The following is a 22,190-nucleotide window of genomic DNA, read 5'->3' on the forward strand; positions in this document are numbered from 1 at the left end:
AGCAAACATAGCCTCCTCTGTTATCAGCATTCCCCTCTAGAGTGGGTCATTTGTTATAACCAGTGAACCTGCATTCACACATCATTGCCCAAAGTTCATGGTTTACATTAGGGTTTACTTTTGGTGTACCCATTTTGTGAGTTTTAAAAAAACAATCCACCATTATAGCATTTTCACTGCCTAAAAATCTTCTGTGCTATATTTATTTCCTCCTCCCTACAATTATAGCAACAGTTGATCTTTTTGGTATCTTCATGGTTTTTTATCCTTTACCCTGCTTGCTTTTTTGTAGCCTAATCTTATCATTTATTATATCCAGCCTCTCTTTCCATAACAGGTTTATTCAGCGTAGCCCTGTCACCTTACTGAGGAGCCAAGTAGTCATCCCAATCTTACAGTGGGCCATTGCCTCTACTACCCTGGATCACCGGGATGCCAATTGTAGTGTCATGAGGTTCCTACGAGACCTCATCCATACAGGGGTAGCCAATGATGTAAGTATAAACATTGTACCTTTCCTACTTAACAGATTATCATCTCTTCCTTACTATTTAGGGGAAAACCAGTATGCTAGTAGGTCCATATTTGATCTCTATTACCAGACATATATCATAGTTGATCATTCACCCCCTGAATTATTAACTCCAGATCTAAGGTAGCCGTGCTAAGTGCCTTAGGCATCTTGTAGACAAAGCAGTCTAAAACTGTCCCTGTTTCCAAAATATTTGGTGTCTAGTTGAAGAGATAAATAGACATAGAGATGAGTGATAAAAGTCATGATTGCTATGAGTCAGAATAGGGAAGGTTCTGGACAGAAATTAGTTGGGGTAACTGTCTTCAAAAGAAGAAACTTAAAGCCGTAAGATAGAGATAGAACTTTGATGGATTAGAGAGGAGGATAGTCTAATTGGTATATAACTGTGATCAGGAAAAGTCAGAATAGCATGAAGTATGCTAGTAGACAATGAATATAAACCTGTTTGGCTATGTAGTGAAGTGGTTCACAAGATTTTCAAAGGTAAATTTGTCTAGATGTTGAGTAGGATTGAAAGTAAAGAAGAAATATGTGAATGAGCTAATAAGTAAAAAGTAATCAAGGTTTATTTTAAAAGGAAATAAGCAAGGAACAAGACAGGGAGGTGAACATGGGAGATGAAAACAAGGACATGAGTTACTTTTCACGGGGGAAAAATGCTAATCTTAATTCTTAACCATTGTTTCTCTTCTGCCTTCTAATCCTGAAAAATCAAATCATTAATATTAATCTCATCAGATACCTATGACTCCATTTCCCTCATATTAAACTCATATTTTCTTCCTAATGACAAAATATTTAATGGTCATTATGAATTCAGCTGTCACATAATGTATATACTTTTTTCCATGGTAAAGAGTACTTATTAGACTAACGGAGAGTGAGTTCTTGTTCTTTGGAAAGTGGAAACTAGAACCACAGTCATCTGACACTCCTGCTTTGTTACAGCATGAAGAAGACTTTGAATTACGAAAAGAACTAATTGGACAGGTGATGAACCAGCTTGGACAGCAGCTTGTAAGCCAGCTGCTCCATACATGTTGCTTTTGTCTCCCCCCCTATACCTTACCAGACGTGGCTGAAGTGCTCTGGGAGATCATGCAGGTTGACAGACCGGTAAGATTCTTTCATAAGCAACCTATTCTCCTAATTCTTAAACTTAATAGACTTTGGTTCCTTGAAGCCTACCATAACTTCGAAACAAGCCCTTTTGCATATGTCCTTAGAACCAAATTTAGGCATATTGCTAAGTTTAATTGGTAGTTGAAAGGGCCCAGAGAAGAAAAATAACTTAATATCATATTTATGTTTAAATAAATCTCTCATGAGGTTTATACTGTGCATTACCAGAAGTAAGTACAAGCATTGAATTCAGCTATGTGACTAGCCAGTAAGAAATTTTTCCCTCATAAGAGATCCCATGTATCAGTTATAGTGAGTTGCAGATTATTCCAATATTCAATCACTTTGGGGAATTGTATTATTTCTTACTGATGTATCTAGCCAGAGCATTATACAGTTATGTCCAAGTAATTTGAGTACTGACCACAGGATAATATTTTTAATATTGATAAAAAAAGCTCTTTAGGAAAGTACACAGTTGACCTAAGTGAACTGTCTTCCAGAACCATGGATATGTAATGGATAGTAATATAATATTTATATAATATAAATGGATAGTAATATAAATTCCTATTGCTCTTGGTTCAGTATACATATTCTATTTCAATCTAATACAATAATATTTCTGTTTTCATAAAGCAGTCTTTGATACACACACCACTCCCATCACCCAGGGACCAACAAATTTAATTCTGAAAGTTCTTAAGAAATAAAACCCCCATACTCTGCTTAAACTAAGTCAAACTTTTCAAAAATGTTCTTTATTTACAAACATACACTTAAGTGCTTACAGAAGAAAATGGGAATAGCAGGTTTAGAGAGAAACAGAAATCAGGTATCTATATGCTTATAACATTTTACTATATAGACACTTTATTATCAAGCAATTTAAATTATTTTCTTCTATAAACATCAATTTCCAACTTTGTAAAAGAACACTTATGTAAGTTTGGGTTGTGTATACCCTATAATTGGATTAATATTGTAACTAAGGACATATGTCAAAATAAAATCTACATTCCTAAGCTTTTTTTTTTTTTTTTTTTTTTTTTTTAAATCCTGGGCTTTCATTCTAGGGGCACTCTACTACTGAACTATATCTAGTTCTTTTTATTTTTTATTTTAAAGCAGGGTCTTTCTAAGTTACTGAGGCTGGCCTTGAATTTACCATCTCCTGCCTCAGCTTCCTAAGTCACTGGGATTACAGGTGTGTACCACCACACCCAGACCTGAGCAGTTTCTTATATAACTTTTTCAAAATTGAATATATAAATCCTTCACTAGAAGGTGACATACCAGCTTTCTCTCTTAGGTTGAATAAACTAAACTCTTTCTTCTGTTGCTCTTTCTTTGTTGGATACCCATATATGGTAAATTTAATGTTTTCAACCAAATTTTTTAAATGCCTTTTTTGGAAGATAATAAAAGATTATTTGTTCTAGCTAATGAGTTTTTTCCTTTTTGTTTAGTTTTCTATTTTTTTTCACTGAGTCCTTTTCCACTGCTTATATTTTTTTCTGAGTAAGTATTGTCTTTTCTGTAGGCAACATTTGGAGAATTATGTTTGTTAAGCATTTATATTATAATGTTTACATTTGTGCCTCTCTTATGATTATAAATGAACATGAAGGGAAATATATGATGTTAAAAAAGTTAGATATAAAAAGATAATTTTATTGCTGAAAACTATGACCAAGCGTATATCCCATTTAAGAAAGGGATGAAAAAAAAAAAAAATTAGAGCTGACTCAAAGGAGAACAGTTAAACAGAAAATAGCCCAGAACAAGTCTTTGAGTTTTTAATTTGAAAGTGGGGTAAGACAGTTATGTGCCTATGAAAGGTTTAAAGAGACTGCTCAGATATAAATAAAGCATTTTAAATAGCAATAAGAGTGAGCTTTTCTAACCCAGAAAGTAGGCAATTATACAGAGAAATGAATGGATGGATATGACTTCTACTGAGAAAAATGACTTTAAAATTCAAAGACACTGAATTCATATTGTTATGTATGCAGACTTGCTTGCTTAGTATACTTGTTTATAATAAACTGTTTTTATGTCACTTGTAATACTCATTGTGGAAAAACAACCCAAAATAAGAAATAATCATTATTTTAGTCAGCTTTTTCACTTCCATGACCAAAAGACCTTACAAGACCAAATTTAAAGGAGGAAACGTTTATTTTGTGCTCATAGTTTCAGAGGTCTCAGTCCATAGATGGCCTGCCTGATCCATACCCTGGGGCAAATTCACCTGGTATAAGCATATAAAGTTTAGTGGACTATGTAGTTTTAGCCTACTCCTAATTAAGTGTTTTGGTTCATGCTAATAGCAAAAATATACATGATACATAGAGTTAGTTAACAGTCCATTTCCTCCCCAAATGTTAGGCAATGACACTATTATTGAAGTCTTCAAAAGGAAAGAAAAAAATTTTTTTTTCTTTTGTACTCAGGATTGAACCTAGGGGTGCTTAACCAATGAGCCACATTCCCCAGTCCTTTTTATATTTTATTTTGAAACAAGGTCTCGCTAAGTTGCTTAGGGCCTCACTAAGTTGCTGAGGCTGGCTTTGAACTTTCAATTGATCCTCTTGCCTCTGCCTCCTGGGCCATTGGGACTACAGGCATGCGCCGCTGTGCCCAGCCAAAGGAAAAATGTCTTATCTGCTAATTCTGAATTCCAGATTTTTCTGTCAGCTCTTTTGCTTTAGAAGTATAGATACTTGGGTTGGAGATGTAGCTCATTGGTAGAGTGCTTACCTAGCATAGTTAGAGTCAATCACCAGTACTACAAAGAATAAAAGAAGTAGAATCATCCTTCAACAACCCTGTTTGAAGGTTCCCAGCTTTTCATTTGACTTTGCATTTTATACAGTACTTTGCTAGATGTTCCTGTCAACATTTCCAGTTATAGCTTGTTTGTAAAGCCTATAGAATTCTTTCAGTACCTCATTATTTAGTCCTGTTTTCCGCTTTCTCATGTCTTCTGCAACCCTGTCAAAATCAGCCTGCAAGGACATGGTGATAGTGGCCTGACTGCTGCCACTTTCTAGGCACTGCGTCCCTTTACTTTTTTTGTATACATTTTGTCCCTATTCTTTCTTATGTCTGAAATTTTATTTTTGAATTTTTTTCTATATAGGCTCTGGAGTTTTGTGACATCTGTTTAATTTTTTAAATATTGTGTAAGTTTAATGACAGAAACAGAATAATGGCTTATATAGAAAAGGCTTCACTTCCAAAGTGTAGAAGGACTTCATCTGAAATCATGCCTGCTCCCCCTCTGAAGGGAAGTCTAGGCTTGCATTTGCAGACTATATCAACCCAGAGCATTTGAGGGCATAAAGATAGTACTTTGTTAATTCCTTTACTTGTTTCAAGTCTAGGGGGAAAATGCTAAGGAAAACCTGTGTGGTTTTGCTAATACCTATAAAGTCTCAGACATGTAAACCCTGGCTCCTTTTAAGATTCTTATCCTTTTTCCTCATACAGACCTTTTGTCGATGGTTAGAGAATTCTTTGAAAGGTTTGCCAAAGGAGACAACTGTGGGAGCTGTTACAGTGACACACAAACAACTTACAGACTTCCACAAGCAAGTCACTAGGTGAGTGACGCCAGAGGCTTGTGAAATGAGTGTGAATAGCATCTGGGATATGTGAATAAAACATCTATGTTTCTTCTGTGCTATTGTAAATTCACAATTTAGTTTCTTTTAGTCTGAGACTGCACAAATTGGCATTAAAAACCAATCTGGGGGGAATATCACCATACTATATATTTCTGTATATCACATCATACATATCAACTAAACTGGTTTAAGAATAAGAGGAGGCATTACCTATCCCAAAAGAAAATGCAATCAGGAGATCAGTGTTTACCTTTCTGAGTCCCTTTTAGTCCATGTTCAGGGATCAAGAATGCTATTGGCTGGGCACAGTGGTGTACCCCCTGTAATCCCAGCGGCTCTGGAGGTTGAGGAAAGAGGATCTTGAGTTCAAAGGCAGCCTCAGCAAAATCGAGGAGCTAAGCAACTTAGTGAGAACCTGTCTCTAAATTAAATACAAAACAGGGGCTGGGGATGTAGCTTAGTGGTCAAGTGCCCTGATTTCGATCCCTGGTACCTCCCCCTCACCACCCCCCAAAAAGAACACTGATTCTGATTCTGAGTTGGTGATGTAGCTTAGTGGTATAGTGCTTACCTAGCATGCCTAAAACACTGGGTTCAATTGTATCTTTTTAAAAAAAAATGCAGATTCCTGAATAGGTGAAGCATTAGTTATAAAGTATTAAAGGGAAATGTAGACTGCAGTGAATGAGAATTTTCCCCATGCCTAAAGATATTCAAATTCTAATTTCACAGTTGTACACATAAAACATCTCTCTGGGATGTTGTTTAGGACCCTGAGTCAGCTACTTGATCACAATTTCTGGATTATAGCTTAAAGTTTTTGTGTGTACATTTTGATTGTGAATAGTAACCTATTTAATGGTCTTCCTAATTACCATCTTATATCCATAGAGGTGTTACTTGATTTCCTTTTAATTTCTTTATTAATGGGTAGTTAGATTATTTTTATTTTTATTTATATATTTTTTGGTGTTAGAGATAATAACAGAACTGTATCTAGACATGATTTGTAATACCTCTCATCCCAGCTACTCAGGAGGCTTGAAGCAGGAGGATTGCAAGTTTGAGGCCAGCTTGGGCAACTTAATGAGACCCTGTCTCAAAAAAAAAAAAAAAAAAAAAGAAAGTAGGGAAGTAGCCCAGTGTCAGGTTCTTCTGGGTTCAATCCCCAGTGCCATTTAAAAACAAATTTAAAAATATATAAAAATGGTTAAGATGATAAATTTTAAGTTATATATATTTTATAAAGATTGTTTCAAAGATGTAGAATCTTTGAAGATGTAGCATTTTTTTTCCTTTGAATATTTGTCTTAAAATATAATCACTGAATCAAACTCTATAAGACTTGTATGGTCTTCAATAATATTAATGTCAGCAATTTAAATTGGATTTTATAACTGATACTTCTTTTTGCAAGAACAATCTTTAGAATTTTTAATAAATTTCAGGCAATGGCTTAAACAAGTATGGAAAGATAAGGTCAGAGAATAAGTGTTGAAGTGAGATTGGCAATTGTGAAAAAAAAATTGGAAATATTTTAATTGCCATGTTTAATAATTAATGGTATGACTGTACTAGTAAATAGTCACTAAAAAAGAAAAAGATGTACATGTGCTGGTACAAAAAATATACAAAACATTTTGTAAAGGAAGCTAATGGTATTACATAACTCAATTTGAACTTTTGAAACAATTTTTATAATAAAATATATAACTTAAAATTTATCATCTTAACCATTTTTACATATTTTTAATTTGTTCTGATTAATTATACATGACAGAATGCATTTGACACATCATATATAAGTGGAGTATAACTTCTCATTCATCTGGTTGTATGTTGTATAGAGTTACACAGGTCACGTAATCATATATGCTCATGGGGTAATAAAGGCTGATTCATTCTACTATCATTCCTCTCCCAAAATCCCCTCACCCACTTCACTCCCTTTGTCTAGTCCAAAATACCTCTGTCTCCTCCCCCATTGTGAATTAACATCCATGTATCAGAGAAAACATTCGGCCTTTAGTTCTTTGGATTGACTTATTACATCTAGCATAATATTCTCTACTTCCTTGTATTTACTGGCTTAGCAAGAGGCTCACAAGTTCATAATTTCATTCTTCTTTGAGACTGAGCATTATTCCATTGGGAATATCTATCACAATTTCTTTATCCATTCATCTGTTAAAGGGCATCTAGGTTGGTTCCATAATTTAGCTATTGTGAATTAAGCTGTATCACTGTACACTGTAGTATGCTGATTTTAAGTCCTTTGGATATAGACCGAGGAGTGTGATAACTGGATCAAATGGTGATTTTTTTCCAAGTTTTCTTAGGAAATTTCCTACTGCTTTCTATAGTGATTGCACCAATTTGCAGTCACACTAGCAATGTCTGAGTGTACCTTTTCCCTCCACATCCTCGCCAACATTTTTTGTTTCTTGTATTCTTGATGATTGTCATTCTGACTGGGGTGAATTGGAATCTCAGTTTTGATTTGCATTTCTCAAATTACTAAAAATGTTGAACATTTTTTCATATATTTGTTGGTTGATTGTTTTTCTTCTTCCTGCAAAGTGTCTGTTCATTTCCTTAGCCCATTGATTGTGTTGTTTGTTGTTTTTGGTGTTGAGTTTTTTGAGTTCTTATGTATTCTGGAAATTAATGCTCTATCTGAGGTGCATGTGGTAAAGATTTTTTTCCCATTTTGTAGGCTCTCCACATTATTGATTGTTTCCTTTGCTGAGAAGAAGCTTTTTAGTTTGAGTCCATCCCATTTATTGATTCTTAATTTACCTCTTGCACTTTGGGAGTCTTGTTAAGTTGACTTCCTAAGTCAGTTCCTAAGCTGACATGGGGAAGACTTGAGCCTACTTTTTCTTCCATTAGGCCAAGGGTCTCTGTTCTAGTGCCTGTCTTTGATCCACTTTGAGTTGATTTTTGTGCAGGGTAAGAGATAGACGTTTAATTTCATTTTGTTACATATGAATTTCCAGTTTTTTCAACACCATTTGTTGAAGAGTCTATCTTTTTTCTGATGTTTTTTTTTTTTTGGTGACTTTGTCTAGTATGAGATAACTGTATTTAGGTGGGTTTATCTCTGTGTCTTCTATTCTCATTGGTCTACATGTCTGTTTTGATGCCAACACCATGCTGTTTTTGTTACTATGGCTCTGTAGTATAATTTAAGGTTTGGTATTGTGGTGCCTCCTGTTTCATTTTTCTTGCTAAAGATTGCTTTGGCTATTCTGGGTCTCTTATTTTTTGTAAATGAATTTTATGATTGCTTTTTCTGTTTCTATGAAGAATATCATTGGGATTTTTTTTTTTTTTTTGTACCAGGGATTGAACTCAGGGGCGCTCAGCCACTGAGCCACATCCTCAGCCCTATTTTGTATTTTATTTAGAGACAGAGTCTCACTGAGTTGCTTAGTGCCTCACTTTTTGTGAGACTGGCATTGAACTTGAGATCCTTCTGCTTCACCCTAATCTAAGAGCATGAGAGATCTTCTGAGGTCTTCCTCAATTTCTTTCTTTAGTGTTCTATAGTTTTCATTGTAGAGGTCTTTCATTTCTTTTGTTAGATTGATACCCCAATTTTTTTTGTGTGTGTGGCTATTGTGAATGGGGCAGTTTTCCTAATTCTCTTTCAGTGAATTCCTCACTCATGTATAGGAATGCATTTGACTTATGAGTGCTTAGCCATGTTTATTATTTTTTTTTAAATGTATTTTTTAGTTGTAGATGGACACAATATCTTTATTTTATTTTTATGTGGTGCTGAGGATCAAACCCAGTGCCTCAGTGTGTGCCAGGTGAGTGCTCTACCACTGAGCCCCAGCCCTGCTTAACCATTTTTAAATGTGCAGCTCAGTATGTTCATATTTCCATATGTGATGGCACACACTTATAGTTCCAGCAACTTAGGAAGAGGCTTAGCAAGAGGCTCACAAGTTCAAGGCCAGCCTGGGAAACTTAGTGAGATTCTGTCTCAAAATAAAAAACAAGAAGGACTGGGGATGTAGCTCAGTGATAAAGTGCCCCTAGGTTTAATCCCCAGTAGCTCTCACTCAAAAAAGAAATAGTTGCAAAACAATATAAACATATCTCCAATATTTTTTATCTTGTAAAATGGAAACTGTGCCCATTAAGTAACAATTCCCTTTTCTCTGCTTACCCCAATTCCTAGAAACCATCACCCTATTTGATGTTTCTTTGAGTTTGACTACCTCATGTGGCTTATTTTTTATGTCCTTAGAGGTCAGCCATGTTTTTTATATGTACCAGAATTTCCTTCCTTTTTTTAAGGCTAAATAATATTTTTATATGCATGTATTTTATAATTCCATTCTTCTGTAGGACACATTTATGTTGTCTCCAGCCTCTTGGCTGTTGTGAATAATCCTGCCATAAACAGATGTAGAAATGTCTTTTGAGACTTTGCTTTTATTTCTTTTGGATTTATGCACACAAGTGAAGTTGCTGTGTCTATGGTGAATTTATTTTTAATTTTTTGAGGACCCATCATATACTATTTCCTAACAGCTGCACCATTATTCTTTCTCACCAGCATTGCTTTTACCTTCTCCACATCCTTGTCAATGTTTGTTATTTTGTTTCTTTAATGGCAGCCACCTTGGCATCTCACTTGTAGTATGACATAAATATCTTGGTGTGGTTTTGATGAACGATGTTGAGTATTTTTTCATATGCATATTAGCCATCTGTATATTTTCTTTGGAGAAATGTCTATTCAGGTTCCTTGACCACTTTTAAATTAGATATCTTTTGTCATTAGATTGTAGAAGAAGTTCCTTATATATATTTGGGACATTAACTCCTTATCAGGTATATCAGATTTGCATACAACATTTTCTCCCATTTTATAGTCTGCCTTTGCATCCTGCTGATTGTGTCCTTTGATGCACAGAAGTTTTAAGTTTGGGGGATCGGGTACTGGGGATTGAACTTGGGCATTCAACCACTGAGCCACATTCCTAGCCCTATTTTGTATTTTGTTTAGAGACAGGGTCTGAGTTGCTTATTAGTATCTAGTTTTTTGCTGAGGCTGGCTTTGAACTGGTGATCTTCCTGCCTCAGCCTTCCAAGTCACTGGGATTACAGGTGTGCACCACTATGCCTGTGCTTTTGTTGTCATATCCAAGAATCATTGACAAATATAATGTCATAAAGTTTTCCCCCTAGATTTTGTGCTAAGAGTTATAATTTTAGGTCTTGTTATGACTTAGTTTTTGTATGTGATGTTTGGTAGTGACCCAGTTTTTTCGTTTTTCATGTTGATCTCTAGTGTCCCCAGACTATCTATCTATCTATCATCTATCTATTTATTTATTTCTTACTAGGGATTGAACCCAAGGTGATTTATCACTGGCTATACCCCTCAGTCCTATTTATATATTTATTTTGAGACTGGATCTTGCCAAATTGCTGAGGCTGGTCTGAAACTTGTGAGCCTCTTGCTTAAGCCTCCTGAGTTGTTGGGATTACAGGTGTGTGCCACCATGCCTGGCTAATGTCTTTCATCAATTTTTTGTAGTTTTTTATTGTACTATATGTCTGTATGTATATGTGTTTGTATATATATGTTACTTCATGTATAGTAAATTGCTGGAAAATTATACATAGGACCAGGATGGAAGGGGAGGGAGTTTTTTTTTTTGTTTTGTTTTGTTTTTTTTTGTGTGTGTGTGTGTGTGTGGTGCTAGGTATTGAACCCAGGGCCTTATACATACATGCTAGGCAAGGGTGTAGCCACTGAGCTACACCCTTGGTCTGAGAATTGATTTCTTTCTTTCTTTCTTTTTAAATATTTTTTTATTTTTTCATTGTGGTTGGACACAATACCTTTTACTGATTTATTTTCATGTGTTGCCAAGGATCGAACCCAGGGCTCCGAATTGCTAGGCAAGCACTCTATTGCTGAGCCACAACCCCAGCCTGAGAATTGATTTCTTAATGTCACTTTAAAAACAGTTTCCTTTTTCTTCCTTTTGTATACCCCAAATTTTTCTTAATGTTAAAATCCCAAACCATGGAGTAGCTTTGGGATTTTAACATTATTATTATTTGTAGCTTATTAAGTGACTTAACTTCATGCCCTAGAAGTGAGTGATATTTAACTATAGATCAAGTGACATGCATGACTGAAAAATAACATGACAACCTTTGTAACTATGAATCTTCCCAGTTAAAGTAGTATTCTACCTATAAGCTGTTGCAGATGAAAGTAGTGTAACAGATGCTTCTCTCTACTTCTGTTTTGCTTTATTCCATGTAGTGCTGGTCAGTAGAAGGGCACAATCATATTGGCTCCGATTTCTAAGCAAATGAGAGCCTAGGAGGGAAAAGCCTCAAAGGATTGAGCTTAAGAGTCAAATATATTATTTTGAATCTTGTCCCACTACCCTGTTACTTGAAACTTTAGTTAATTCTGTAATACAGAGTTAGTTCTACCTAGCACATAAGGTTATTGTGAAATAGCAAATGGAAATCTAAAGAAGAGCTTGCACATAGTAGGTGATCAGTGACTTTTAACTCCTTCTTAAAAAAGAAACTGCCAAAATGCCATTATATACTTGCAAGACTAGCTGAGGCGTGTCTCTTGCCAGCTCTAAGGCAGCCACCCACACATTATGGAATAAGTCTCCACCAAACCCAAATTCTCTTGACAGGGCTAGTATATGACAGATAGAGCAATAGTTTAAGTTGGAAATCAAGGTCGTGGGTATTATTCCCTTGTTTAAGGAAAGGGGCAAGGAAAAGTACCTAAAACAAGACTGTAAACAAAAAATATCTGTAATCTTGGCCCTGTGATATGGGAAAATAAAGTACACTACCTAGGTTGTCTACCTGATCTTTCATTGCAAAACAAGTTTTACAGCTCCTGCTGTAGTAGACTGTGACATAATGGTGGGAAATGAACAGAAGTAAGAGGTAATGTTAAGGTATAAGAAAGAGGGTTTGAAATGGCTCACGTCCTCTCTTTCTCTGGTATGCCTGTTGCCCTTGAATCTCTGCATGACTCAGTCTCCCTTTTGGTTTTAAGGTCCTGTAAGTCCTGCCTCAACATGCTGCTTTGTTTGCCATCTTAACAGGGAGGGTGAACTGGTTCAGTTTCATTTCGGCAAGTCTAAGCCTGCTTTTCAAATGGTACTGGCAATTACTTCCCTGGCTTTTTAAGTTGGTCAACATGAAGAAAGCTGGGACCTTTCATTCTAGAATATCGTTCTTGCTTTCTAAACACCAGATGACCCTATCTCTGTCAAAGAGTAATTGGAACAGAAAAAATCATGCCATCATTTTCCTTTCTTTATCTTATTGTGACAGTACCATTTACATATAGGTCTTTAAGCTAAAAGATGTTGAACGTGGAAAGAATTGACAATGGAACTAGAGGCCAATAGGAGGTGTCTCCCTGGTCAGGTCATCAGTGAGAGCTTGGTTATTCTCCATACCAGGGCATCAGATCAAAAGCGTTGCATTTCTCAGTACACCCCTAGAGTGACGAGGCTTAAGAAATAGTGACTGTGAAAGTATTCAGAAGTATGGTAGAATGATTGGAATTGTGGACTAGCAGAAAACAGAACCTAGAAAAATAAAGGCAGTTCAAATAAATATGATTAGAAACCAAGAACTAACAAATGTCAGAAGGACTGAGGCAGGAACCAAAAAATAGTGCTAGCATTCCAGGAGATTTTTGATCCATTTCTGTGGGTTTATTCACCAAAGGCTCTGTAAGTTCAACATTTGGCTAAAGCTCTTGACACCCATACAATCATTGATAGGGTCAGGAGCAGAAATGGAGCTGATTTAAAACACTGTGACTCACCCCTCATTTTGCTTTGTTTATCACAGTTCTCCTGTACTTGTATTTTTGGTTTCAATACCCTTTCTCATGTACCACAAAAGAGGCTAACAAGAAGCCGGGCATGATGGCACATACCTGTAATTGTAATCCCAGCAACTCAGGAGGCTGAAGCAGGAGGATGACAAGTTCAAGGCCAGCCTCAGCAATTTAATGAGACTCTCAAAATATAAGGACTTGGGTGGAGTATGGCTCAGTGGTTAAGCACCTCTGGGTTCAATCCCTGGTTTTAAAAAAAAAAAAAAAAAAGTGAATGATGGAGTTATTTCTCTTTGAGATTAAACCAAGATCTTGGGTTGAAAGGGATTAAATTTCTTAAACATGTAGGACATTAGGACAGTTAAGGAATCCTGAGTCTTCAGCTGTCAGGGTTTCTTGTTGTCTTAGCCCTGGTCATAGCACATCACACAGCAGCCTCCTTGGGTCTTCCTCTCTCCTGACATTGGGAGCATGAATGACAGACTGGGAAGTACAATGTTTTTATTGAACTTTGTTAAGTCCACAAAAAGGAAGTGGCAGATTGCCAATAAAACCAGAAGACCTTTCTCATTTTCATTACATTCTTAGGATGGAGAGAGACTACAGGAAAGTCTCTAGAATATTATGTTGGATCAAATAATGAATATATGTCTAAATCAAAGTTCTTAATTCATTATGTCCCATTGTTCTATATAGAATTGAAAACTTGGGACTGAATGGGTTAATGTTTCAGACCAACCTTACAATGGGTAGGGAAATCTAGATGTAGGTACTCAAAGAAATTACTCAGATTTCATCTTCTTCTCTGTTGGGTCACTGTTAGCAGTTCCTTCCTCTGGTGTTCAGCCATTATAAGAGAGAATTGAATCCTAGGCATAGACCCTGATCCCTGAGTTTTCAGAAGGGAAAGCACTCCACAGAAGGGTAGGCATGTTAGAAAGTGCTGCCTTTTTCACTGTTTTAACTTAGCCCGAGATTCAGTTAGCAAAAACTTATGAAGACATGACACTAAAGAATAAAGCTGGCATCAGTGTGTTTCCTGGTGACAGCTTTGGATAAAGGGAACCTTTTGAAAAAAAGCAGGTGAATATTGGACTCTTCTTACTGTTTGTCCTCCAGTGTTTGCCTGAAGACCAAGTTCTGCTCCCCCTTTCTCCCTTTCTACACACCTTAAACTCCTTCCCCTGAGTGACCTGTTAATTAGAAAATCTATAACTGATAGAGACTTAGTTGCTGGACTGGGCTTTGTAAAAAGAATCTGCCTTTGGGAGAGAATGAATAAACCAGGGTATCTAACTGTTGTAGTGTGGTTCAAAGTTCAGTGACCAGAGCCTTAAGTGAACATGCTTGCTATTTTATTTTGGGGGTTCTAAATTTCTTGTATATGTGTCAGGGACTTCAGCAAAGTGTTGATGTGGCAGCTGGTGTTTCTTGAATGCTGCCTTCTTCACCATGCTGTTAAAATAAGCATTTTACCTATATGAACAAATCGAATTCTCTGGACAGCATGAGGTAGATAATAGATGAGGAGACTGAGGCAAAGATTGGTAACTCGCCCAAGGATACAGCAGGGCCAAGATTCAACCTCAGGCAGTTTGTCTCCAAAGTCTGCTCTTCAGGGACCGCCAAGTTTATCATTGTTCTCATTTATACTAGTCTGTTTTTACCTTGGGTTACAAAAAGATCTGAAGCAGAATCAAGAGACAGTGGACACTCCTCACAGAGTTGGGACCATCCTCAGTGTGCCTCAGTGTCATGGTTAGTTCTTTATGGACTATGTGTCTCTCCTCAGTCAAGAACCACCTGCCTTTTCTCTTCTAGTGCTGAGGAATGTAAGCAAGTTTGCTGGGCCTTGCGAGACTTCACCAGATTGTTTCGATAGCTCACACTCCTGTACTGTGCCTGTCACCCAGGTGAGTAGTATGTGCTTCCAGCTTTTCCTGAGCTTTTAGGAGGTTTGGGGATGGGGAGAAGTTTAATGCCCATCATGGGACCAGTCCTGTAGCTAGAGTTAGAAAAAGACTTTAAGAGTTTAACTGTACCACACAACTGGGGAATACAGGGCCCTCATTTTTTGAGCTATGGCAGCCATATAATTGCTAGTGTATTCGGATGTCATTTTTACTTGAATAACAAAATAACTACTATAATGAGTGTGGTAACAAATCAAATAAGTATCTTTACTTTTAACCTAGCTACTGATGGAAACAGTGCTGGCCAGAAGTTGACTTTGATAACATGACACCATCCTCCTAGGACTGACCTTCCAGATATGATGAGCATGGAGCTTGTTCTTACTGCCTTTTTTTTAAAAAATACTGAAATGCTGTGCCTTGACCAGCAGGTGGTACAGGAAACAAATAGCCTCTTTGGTCATTGTTTTTCTTCTCCTGTTTCCTGTCTGCTTATTACAAAGCAAAGCAAGAAGCTTAGCTGAGGAAAATCTTGGTAGTAGAATTTGGGTGCTAGGTTTTTTGTTCCTTTGTTTTTTTGGTACTGAGGATTGAAATCAGGGGTACTCAACTACTGAGCCACATCCCCAGCCCTATTTTATATTTTATTTAGAGACAGGGTCTCACCGAGTTGCGTAGTGCCTCATAGCCTAAGTGCTAGTGCTTAGACTGGTTTTGAACTCGCGATTCTCCTGTCTAAACCTCCCAAGCCGCTGGGATTACAGGGGTGTGTCACCACAATGGGCACCCTTTGACATATTAAGCCCCTTTGAACATATTAAGGAGAGTTTATTCTCGTAGAAGGCAATTCTCTCTGAATCTGGGGCCCTGACCTGTAGTTTTTGTGGTAAAAGCATTAATAACTCAAAGTGACATTCAGCAGTGACTTGCCACATCAAAATTTATTCTAAACTTTGTTGTTTTTAATGAGTAATATAATCTGGGATCATTGGGTTTTACATGTGTTTCTGATAACAGAGATGCACCTCAAAGTGTTGTTCATGGACTGCTATAGATGTTCATAGCTGTATTTATTGAGCACTTTCTGGGTATCTCATACTACTATGCATTTTTTATATATTATGTATTATATCTTTATGTATTAACTAAGAAATCCTCATTCAATCCTCTAGGTTAGTTACTACTATTCTCATTTTACATATGAGGATCTCAAGTTCAGAGATGTTTAACAGTTTGCCTAATTGTGTCAGTTAGTAACTGATGGAGCCATAATTCAAGTGTTGACATTCTGGTGTCAGTGTCCTCACTTTTTAACAATTTCATTTAACACCTCTATACCTACTCCTTCCATAGAGTCTAAATCAGTGGTTTAAAAGCTTTTGTTAATAGGTAAAGCCTTCTTACAAAGTAAATCATAATGAAACGTCTTTATTTAAAAGTGGAGCTTTTTTGGTTGGTTTGAAATGGAAGGCCTGGGCTCTTCATTTGGCTTTTTCCTGATCCCACCCACACATCCCTGTTTCCACAGTCCAGTCAGCATTGGAGATGCACTCAAGCAGCATTTCATTAAAGTAAGTTCCCTTAAGATCATAGATTTTAAAAAATTTAACTTTTTATTGTTGTTGCTGCTTTTTATTGTTGTTGCTGCTTTTTTCCTTAACAGGTATCATGACAGAATACAGAATGTGATGCCTGAGCAATTATAGAAACCTCTGCCTTGAGATTTCTTTTATAAAATGCTCACTAGCTTCTTGGGCACAGTTATTGACTATCTTCTTTCTTCTTGTCAGGAATGTCTTTTTTAATTAGAAGACAGGAAGAAAACAAAACTCAGACTGTGTCCCACAATCAGAAACCTCCGACGCGGCAGAGGGGCCTTCACTGCCCCCAGGGTGTCCAACCCAGACAGGGAGAGACTCCAGCCTTCCCAGGCGTCCTGAGGAGTTCCTGTTTGGGGGTGTGAGGGAAAATCAGCGCGGTTTAAAAAAGATGGCTGCAGCCTGTCCGGCGTGGTGGGGAGGGGAGCTGGTTTCCTGGTGAACTTGTTTCTAAAAGGAAAAACAATTTCAAGGAAATAAAAAAGGAAAAAAAAAGGAAAGCTAAACTGAAACCAGTACTGAAACATTCGCCTGATAAGCAAATGGTATACACAGATACAACACGCTAAGTGCAGTACACATAGAAAAACAAAAGTGAGGACTTGATGTGAAACAAAAATATTCACTTAGGGAAAATGTGGGAAATCAAATGAATTTTAAATAGCTACAGTTGGAAGTAAAGGGTCAGGGTCATCTCTGAGAATTTTCTATTGTTTCACCTTCTTTCCCTCTCCTACTCTCCCTCCACTTCCCAACTTTAACATATGTGAATAGAAATATTCCTCCCCCAACTGTTCTTCCTGCCTTGAGTTGTTATGACAAGAAGCCTATTCTTCTATAAGTCATGGTCATGTCGGTGATACTCAGGACCAGCCAGGGTCAAAATTCATATTTATGTATAACCCATCCCTGACCCTGTTTAATCTCTGAATCCACTACCAATCCCCATGAGGTTGTCGTCAGTCTTTGAGGGGGAAGAGCCACATTGAGGTATTGAGGTGGGGAGGGGAGATAGGATATAAATGTGTATTTTGTTTAGTTTTTCTTTCTTTCTTTCTTTCTTTCTTTCTTTCTTTCTTTCTTTTTTTTTTTTTTTCCTTAGCAAACTATTCACCCACAGACATGAGGAAAAAAATTAGGGTGGGAGAAGCAAAAGTGTTTATAGGGCTAATTGTATTTTACTAAAAAGCGTGGAAACTAACTGACTTCTTGTGGGGATAAGGGTCAAATCAGGAAGCCCAAACGGATCTTAATGTTTAAAAGGAGTGTAGCCCTGCACAGCCATTAGATTTGAGGGCACTGTTCTGTCTGGTGTTGTGGCCATCTCAAGAACAAATCAACAGCAACAAAACAACTGCAAAAAAAAAAAAAAAAAAGACAATAAATTTTTAAAATGTAATCAGTGTTTCTTTGTTTTTACTTCCATTTACTACCTCCCAATTCTGAAATGATTTGGTCAGAGCAACTAAGTAAGCAACTTTAGTTGGTACCTCATAGACAGCTGGGTATGGAGTTGAAAGGTCAAGCCCTTGCCCTGTACCATAGACTCTGCAGGGAAGTGGCTTTCTGCAGGCTTTATTCTTCTAGTTCACCCTAAAGCTCCTCATGCTGCTCTTCACACCTTTCATGTCACCTCAGTAAGGTAAAAAAGGAAGCCACTCCTTCATGGTAAACTAGAAGCAAGCTTGCTTTTCTCCTCCATGGTCCCCTAAGTTAGATTGTTCTTAACTACAGAGCTGCTGGTCTTTTACTTATGTATATATGTGTACCTACATATATATACACACACACATATAGCTATATATTTTTGTTAATGATAAGGCTTTAAGTGTATACATATATATGGTTTTATTGAACTATAATTGACAATAAACTGCACCTTTGGGGAGCGAAGCTACTGTGGATTGAACCCAGGGACATTTTGCATTGAGCTACATTCCTAACTGTTGTGTTTTTTTTTTTTTTTTTTTTTTGAGATTGGGTCTCACTAAGTTGCTGAAGCTAACTTTGCCTTGTGGTCCTTGTGCCTTAATGTCCGGAGTCTCTAGGGTTGTAGGTGTGTGCCACTGTGCCTGGCTAAACTGCACAGAATGTATACAGTTTAATAAGCTTTGACATGATATACCTATGATACCATTGCCACAGTCAAGATAACATATAAGATCAGGCATGGTGGTACACTCCTATAATTCTAGTGACTCAATAGGCTGAGGCAGGAGGATCAAAAGTTCCAGGCCAGCCTAGGCAACCTAGCAAGACCCTTCCCAAAATTAAAAAATAAAAAGGCTGGAAATGTAGCTGAGTCTTAGAGCACCTGGGTTCTATCCCAGTTCCCACTCCCCCAATGGTTCACATATTCTTTACCTACCAATTTTCCCGAGAGTCCCTAGGTGATGGCTTTCTCCTGTTCTCTCCCACCCTAGCAATCTGCTTTCTACTACTAAATTTATTTTCTTGAGTTTTATGTAAGTGGAATCAAACATTATGTTATGGTAATTAGGCTTTGAGCTAATATCCCTGACTACTGAACTGGCTCTCATTGATAACATCTGGCAGTATTGTTGGGATTGACATTTCTCTGCCTTTTCCTTCACCGTGTCACTTTTAACTTTTTCACTCCCGGGCTTGACTCCTCAAGCTGCAGAGTGATATTTACAATCAGTGAAGCAGACCTTTCAGCATTACTTGAATCCGTGGTATTCAGGGTCTTACTCTCTAAAGAGATGTTATTAGGAGAGCAAAAACCGTGAATGTGAAAGAGTGGAGTGAGATTATCAAATCCTGGGGATCAGCACAGTTCCCTAGCCATCCCTCTCATGTTTTGGTTAAACAATAAAACGTTTAAGCCTAGTCCAACTGTACATTGCTGAACAACCAGTTGACTTTGCTCTGTTTAAGGAATTTGGCTTTTTTCACAAGAAGTTATATCCTGGATTGAAAAATGTGGAATGCTTCATTTGGCCCTCCCTAGCTACTGAATAAATAGCATGTGGAATGCGTATTCTAGTTAATGTCAAGAATGTCCTCTCTATAGCTATGGCTTTGAAAGCTGAACCCTGTCATTAATGGCTCAGGGCCTCATAGTATATTTCCTGTGAGCCTTATAGATTTGAAAGAATTAATCTAATATAGTCTTATTTGTGTTCCTGCATGGCATTATCTAGAGGAAGTAGAACTACCATCTTTCTCCCATATGTGCAGGTCAGCTAACTGTACCCTAACTTATCTAAGATCTAAGTTGTCTCCCCAAAGAGAGACAACTTATCTAAGTTGTCTCACCAAAGTAGTCAAGCCACTACCAAGAGGATCCCAAGAAGGGAATGTATGGTTCTCCCTTTACCTCTGGAGCTCATGTCTGTCACTTCTTTGGAATTTATCCACAAATTATCTGTTAAATGTATTGGATAAGCCAAGAAATTTTAGTTACATGAAACACAAATCACCCATTGGGACTATTCCCAGTAAGACTACTAAAAAAGAATTTACAATTTTTATGTACATGTTTGGAAGGAATGATTAAAGATTGATGACTGAAAATGTAAAGGCACCTATGCTTTTGAATGGCATCAACACCTCAAATTTATTGTGCATATCCACCGTGTATAACCCTGATTTAAGTGAATCATTTTACTAAGTTGGAGCCAAGATCTGGAGCATGTGACAAAGTAGGTCTGATTTGGGGGGCATATATTACCAGCAAATAAAGTGTCCTTCCAAGAACAGATCCTTAGCAAAAATGGAAACAACCATCAGTATCCTCTCCTGTAAAAAGACTGAAAAGAGGTATGTTCTTGATGTCATTGAAGAGCTGATAAGAGGAAGGAGTCTTGAATTAAAGGAATATTTCCTTGCATACAAGGATAAACTTGATGGAGAAGGAGGGAGGTACTTGGAAGAAGGAAGAGAGACTCCTGTGTATGTGGGATGTATTCATTCCCAGAACCGTGAGCATCAGTGTTCTCTGGATTCCAACCTAAAACAACAGCACTGGTCACCAAAGCAGTCAAGCCACTACCAAGAGGATCCCAAGAAGGGAATGTATGGTTCTCCCTTTACCTCTGGAGCGCATGTCTGTCACTTCTTTTGAATTTATCCACAACTGACTACCACAACAGAAATCTAGAGGAAATGACAGTTTTGTTTGTTTGTTTTTTGGAGAGGTACCAGAGATTGAACTCAGGGGCTCTCAACCACTGAGCCACATCCCCAGCCCTATTTTGTATTTTATTTAAAGTCAGGGACTCACTGAGTTGCTTAGTGCCTCACTTTTGCTGAGGCTGGCTTTGAACTTGTCATCCTGCCTGAGCCTCCTGAGCCACTGAGATTATAGTCATGTGCCACTGTGCCTGGCCTAGTGTTTTCATTTTTAAGAAATTGAAAAGAAAATAGAAAGCCAAGGAAGATATAAGTAGTACTGGATTACCAGTGTTCATATAAAGCATGTAGTTCTTCCAAGCTTCCCTAATTCATCTACTCTGTCTCCTTATTCTCCAAGACACCAAGGGCTGCAGATACCAAGGGCTGCCTTCAGAGACAAGGACTATATTGAACTGGGAGGACATTCCCTGGCTAAATTTAGCTGAGTAATACCATCAGGGAATGTGAGACAGTATTTCCATATTTGTCAGTTGTTTGAGAGAGGTTGGCAAATATGGGACATCTCCAAAGCTTAAAGCTTGTCAAGAGGAAATAGAATTGTACAGACCAGTGGGCAGTAAAGGTGCTAACCTTGTAAATGACTGCAAACTGAGACCCTAGGTAAAGTTTCTTAAGGGGGTACAGGTTAATAATTCTGAAAACACCATACGTATGACAATATAGAAAAGCAGGGGGTTGGACTGGGGATATACAGTTCAGTTGGTGAGTGTCTCTCATGCACAAGGCCCTGGATTCAATCCCCAGCACCAAAAAAAGCAGGGGTTGGGAGTGGACTTAACTGTGGAGGAACTACTGGTAGTTAAAGTCAACAAGCAGCATTGTAAATCATATACTCTCTTTTGAGCCATATCCCCAGCCATGTACTCTTTTTTTTTTTTCTTTTTCCTTTTCCAGAATGTTCCTGTCTTGGCTTGGGTGTAGCTCATGGTAAAGTGCTGGCCTAGCATACATGGGGCTAAAGACACATGGTGAATATTTACACATGTAATGTTATTTTCTGGATTTGCTTCAAAATAATCTTGGTGTGGAGTATGGATGGAAATTTAGATAAGAAAGATTGATTATAAACTGATAGTTATTGAAGCTGCTACATGGGATTTTCTATTATCCTTCCAATTTTCAAAAATGTTTAAAATTTTCCATGATAAAACAATAAATTGTCAGTCCAGAAAATTATACTCATGAGCTATCTCATATTCAAACATTATCTAATAGCATATGAATATACATGAGGATAAGAGACTAACTGGTCCCAAATGTAGCTAGAATCCCAGGCCTCCCTTTTTCACCACTTCCTAAGGGAAAGTTGATTCAGACAGGATTTTAGACTGCACACCTTGCCTCAGCCAGCTTCCTCCTGGAAAG

At 37.4% G+C, this 22,190-nt stretch overlaps 1 protein-coding gene across 4 annotated transcripts in view; it reads left to right on the top strand.

The window, feature by feature from the left end:
- Positions 1 to 21,771, top strand: part of Tnpo3 (transportin 3) — a 90,586-nt gene extending 68,815 nt beyond the window's left edge. The window contains exons 19-24 of one of the 4 annotated variants that reach the window (XR_013088634.2): positions 338 to 494; positions 1,484 to 1,651; positions 5,153 to 5,265; positions 14,978 to 15,069; positions 16,598 to 16,640; positions 16,860 to 18,035. Coding sequence is in view for 3 of the 4 variants with exons in the window: in XM_076833410.2 (XP_076689525.1) it covers positions 338 to 494; positions 1,484 to 1,651; positions 5,153 to 5,265; positions 14,978 to 15,038 (499 nt within the window). In the remaining variant the exon portion in view is untranslated. Of the gene's footprint in view, positions 1 to 337; positions 495 to 1,483; positions 1,652 to 5,152; positions 5,266 to 14,977; positions 15,070 to 15,351; positions 16,497 to 16,597; positions 16,641 to 16,859; positions 18,036 to 21,719 lie in introns of those variants that run through there. The other 3 variants (XM_076833410.2, XM_076833404.2, XM_076833392.2) reach the window with 3 other exon arrangements.
- The last annotated feature ends 419 nt before the right edge of the window (positions 21,772 to 22,190 follow it).

The sequence above is a fragment of the Callospermophilus lateralis genome, chromosome 1 (genome assembly GCF_048772815.1).
Source record: "Callospermophilus lateralis isolate mCalLat2 chromosome 1, mCalLat2.hap1, whole genome shotgun sequence".
In the NCBI taxonomy this organism is placed as follows: domain Eukaryota; kingdom Metazoa; phylum Chordata; class Mammalia; order Rodentia; family Sciuridae; genus Callospermophilus; species Callospermophilus lateralis.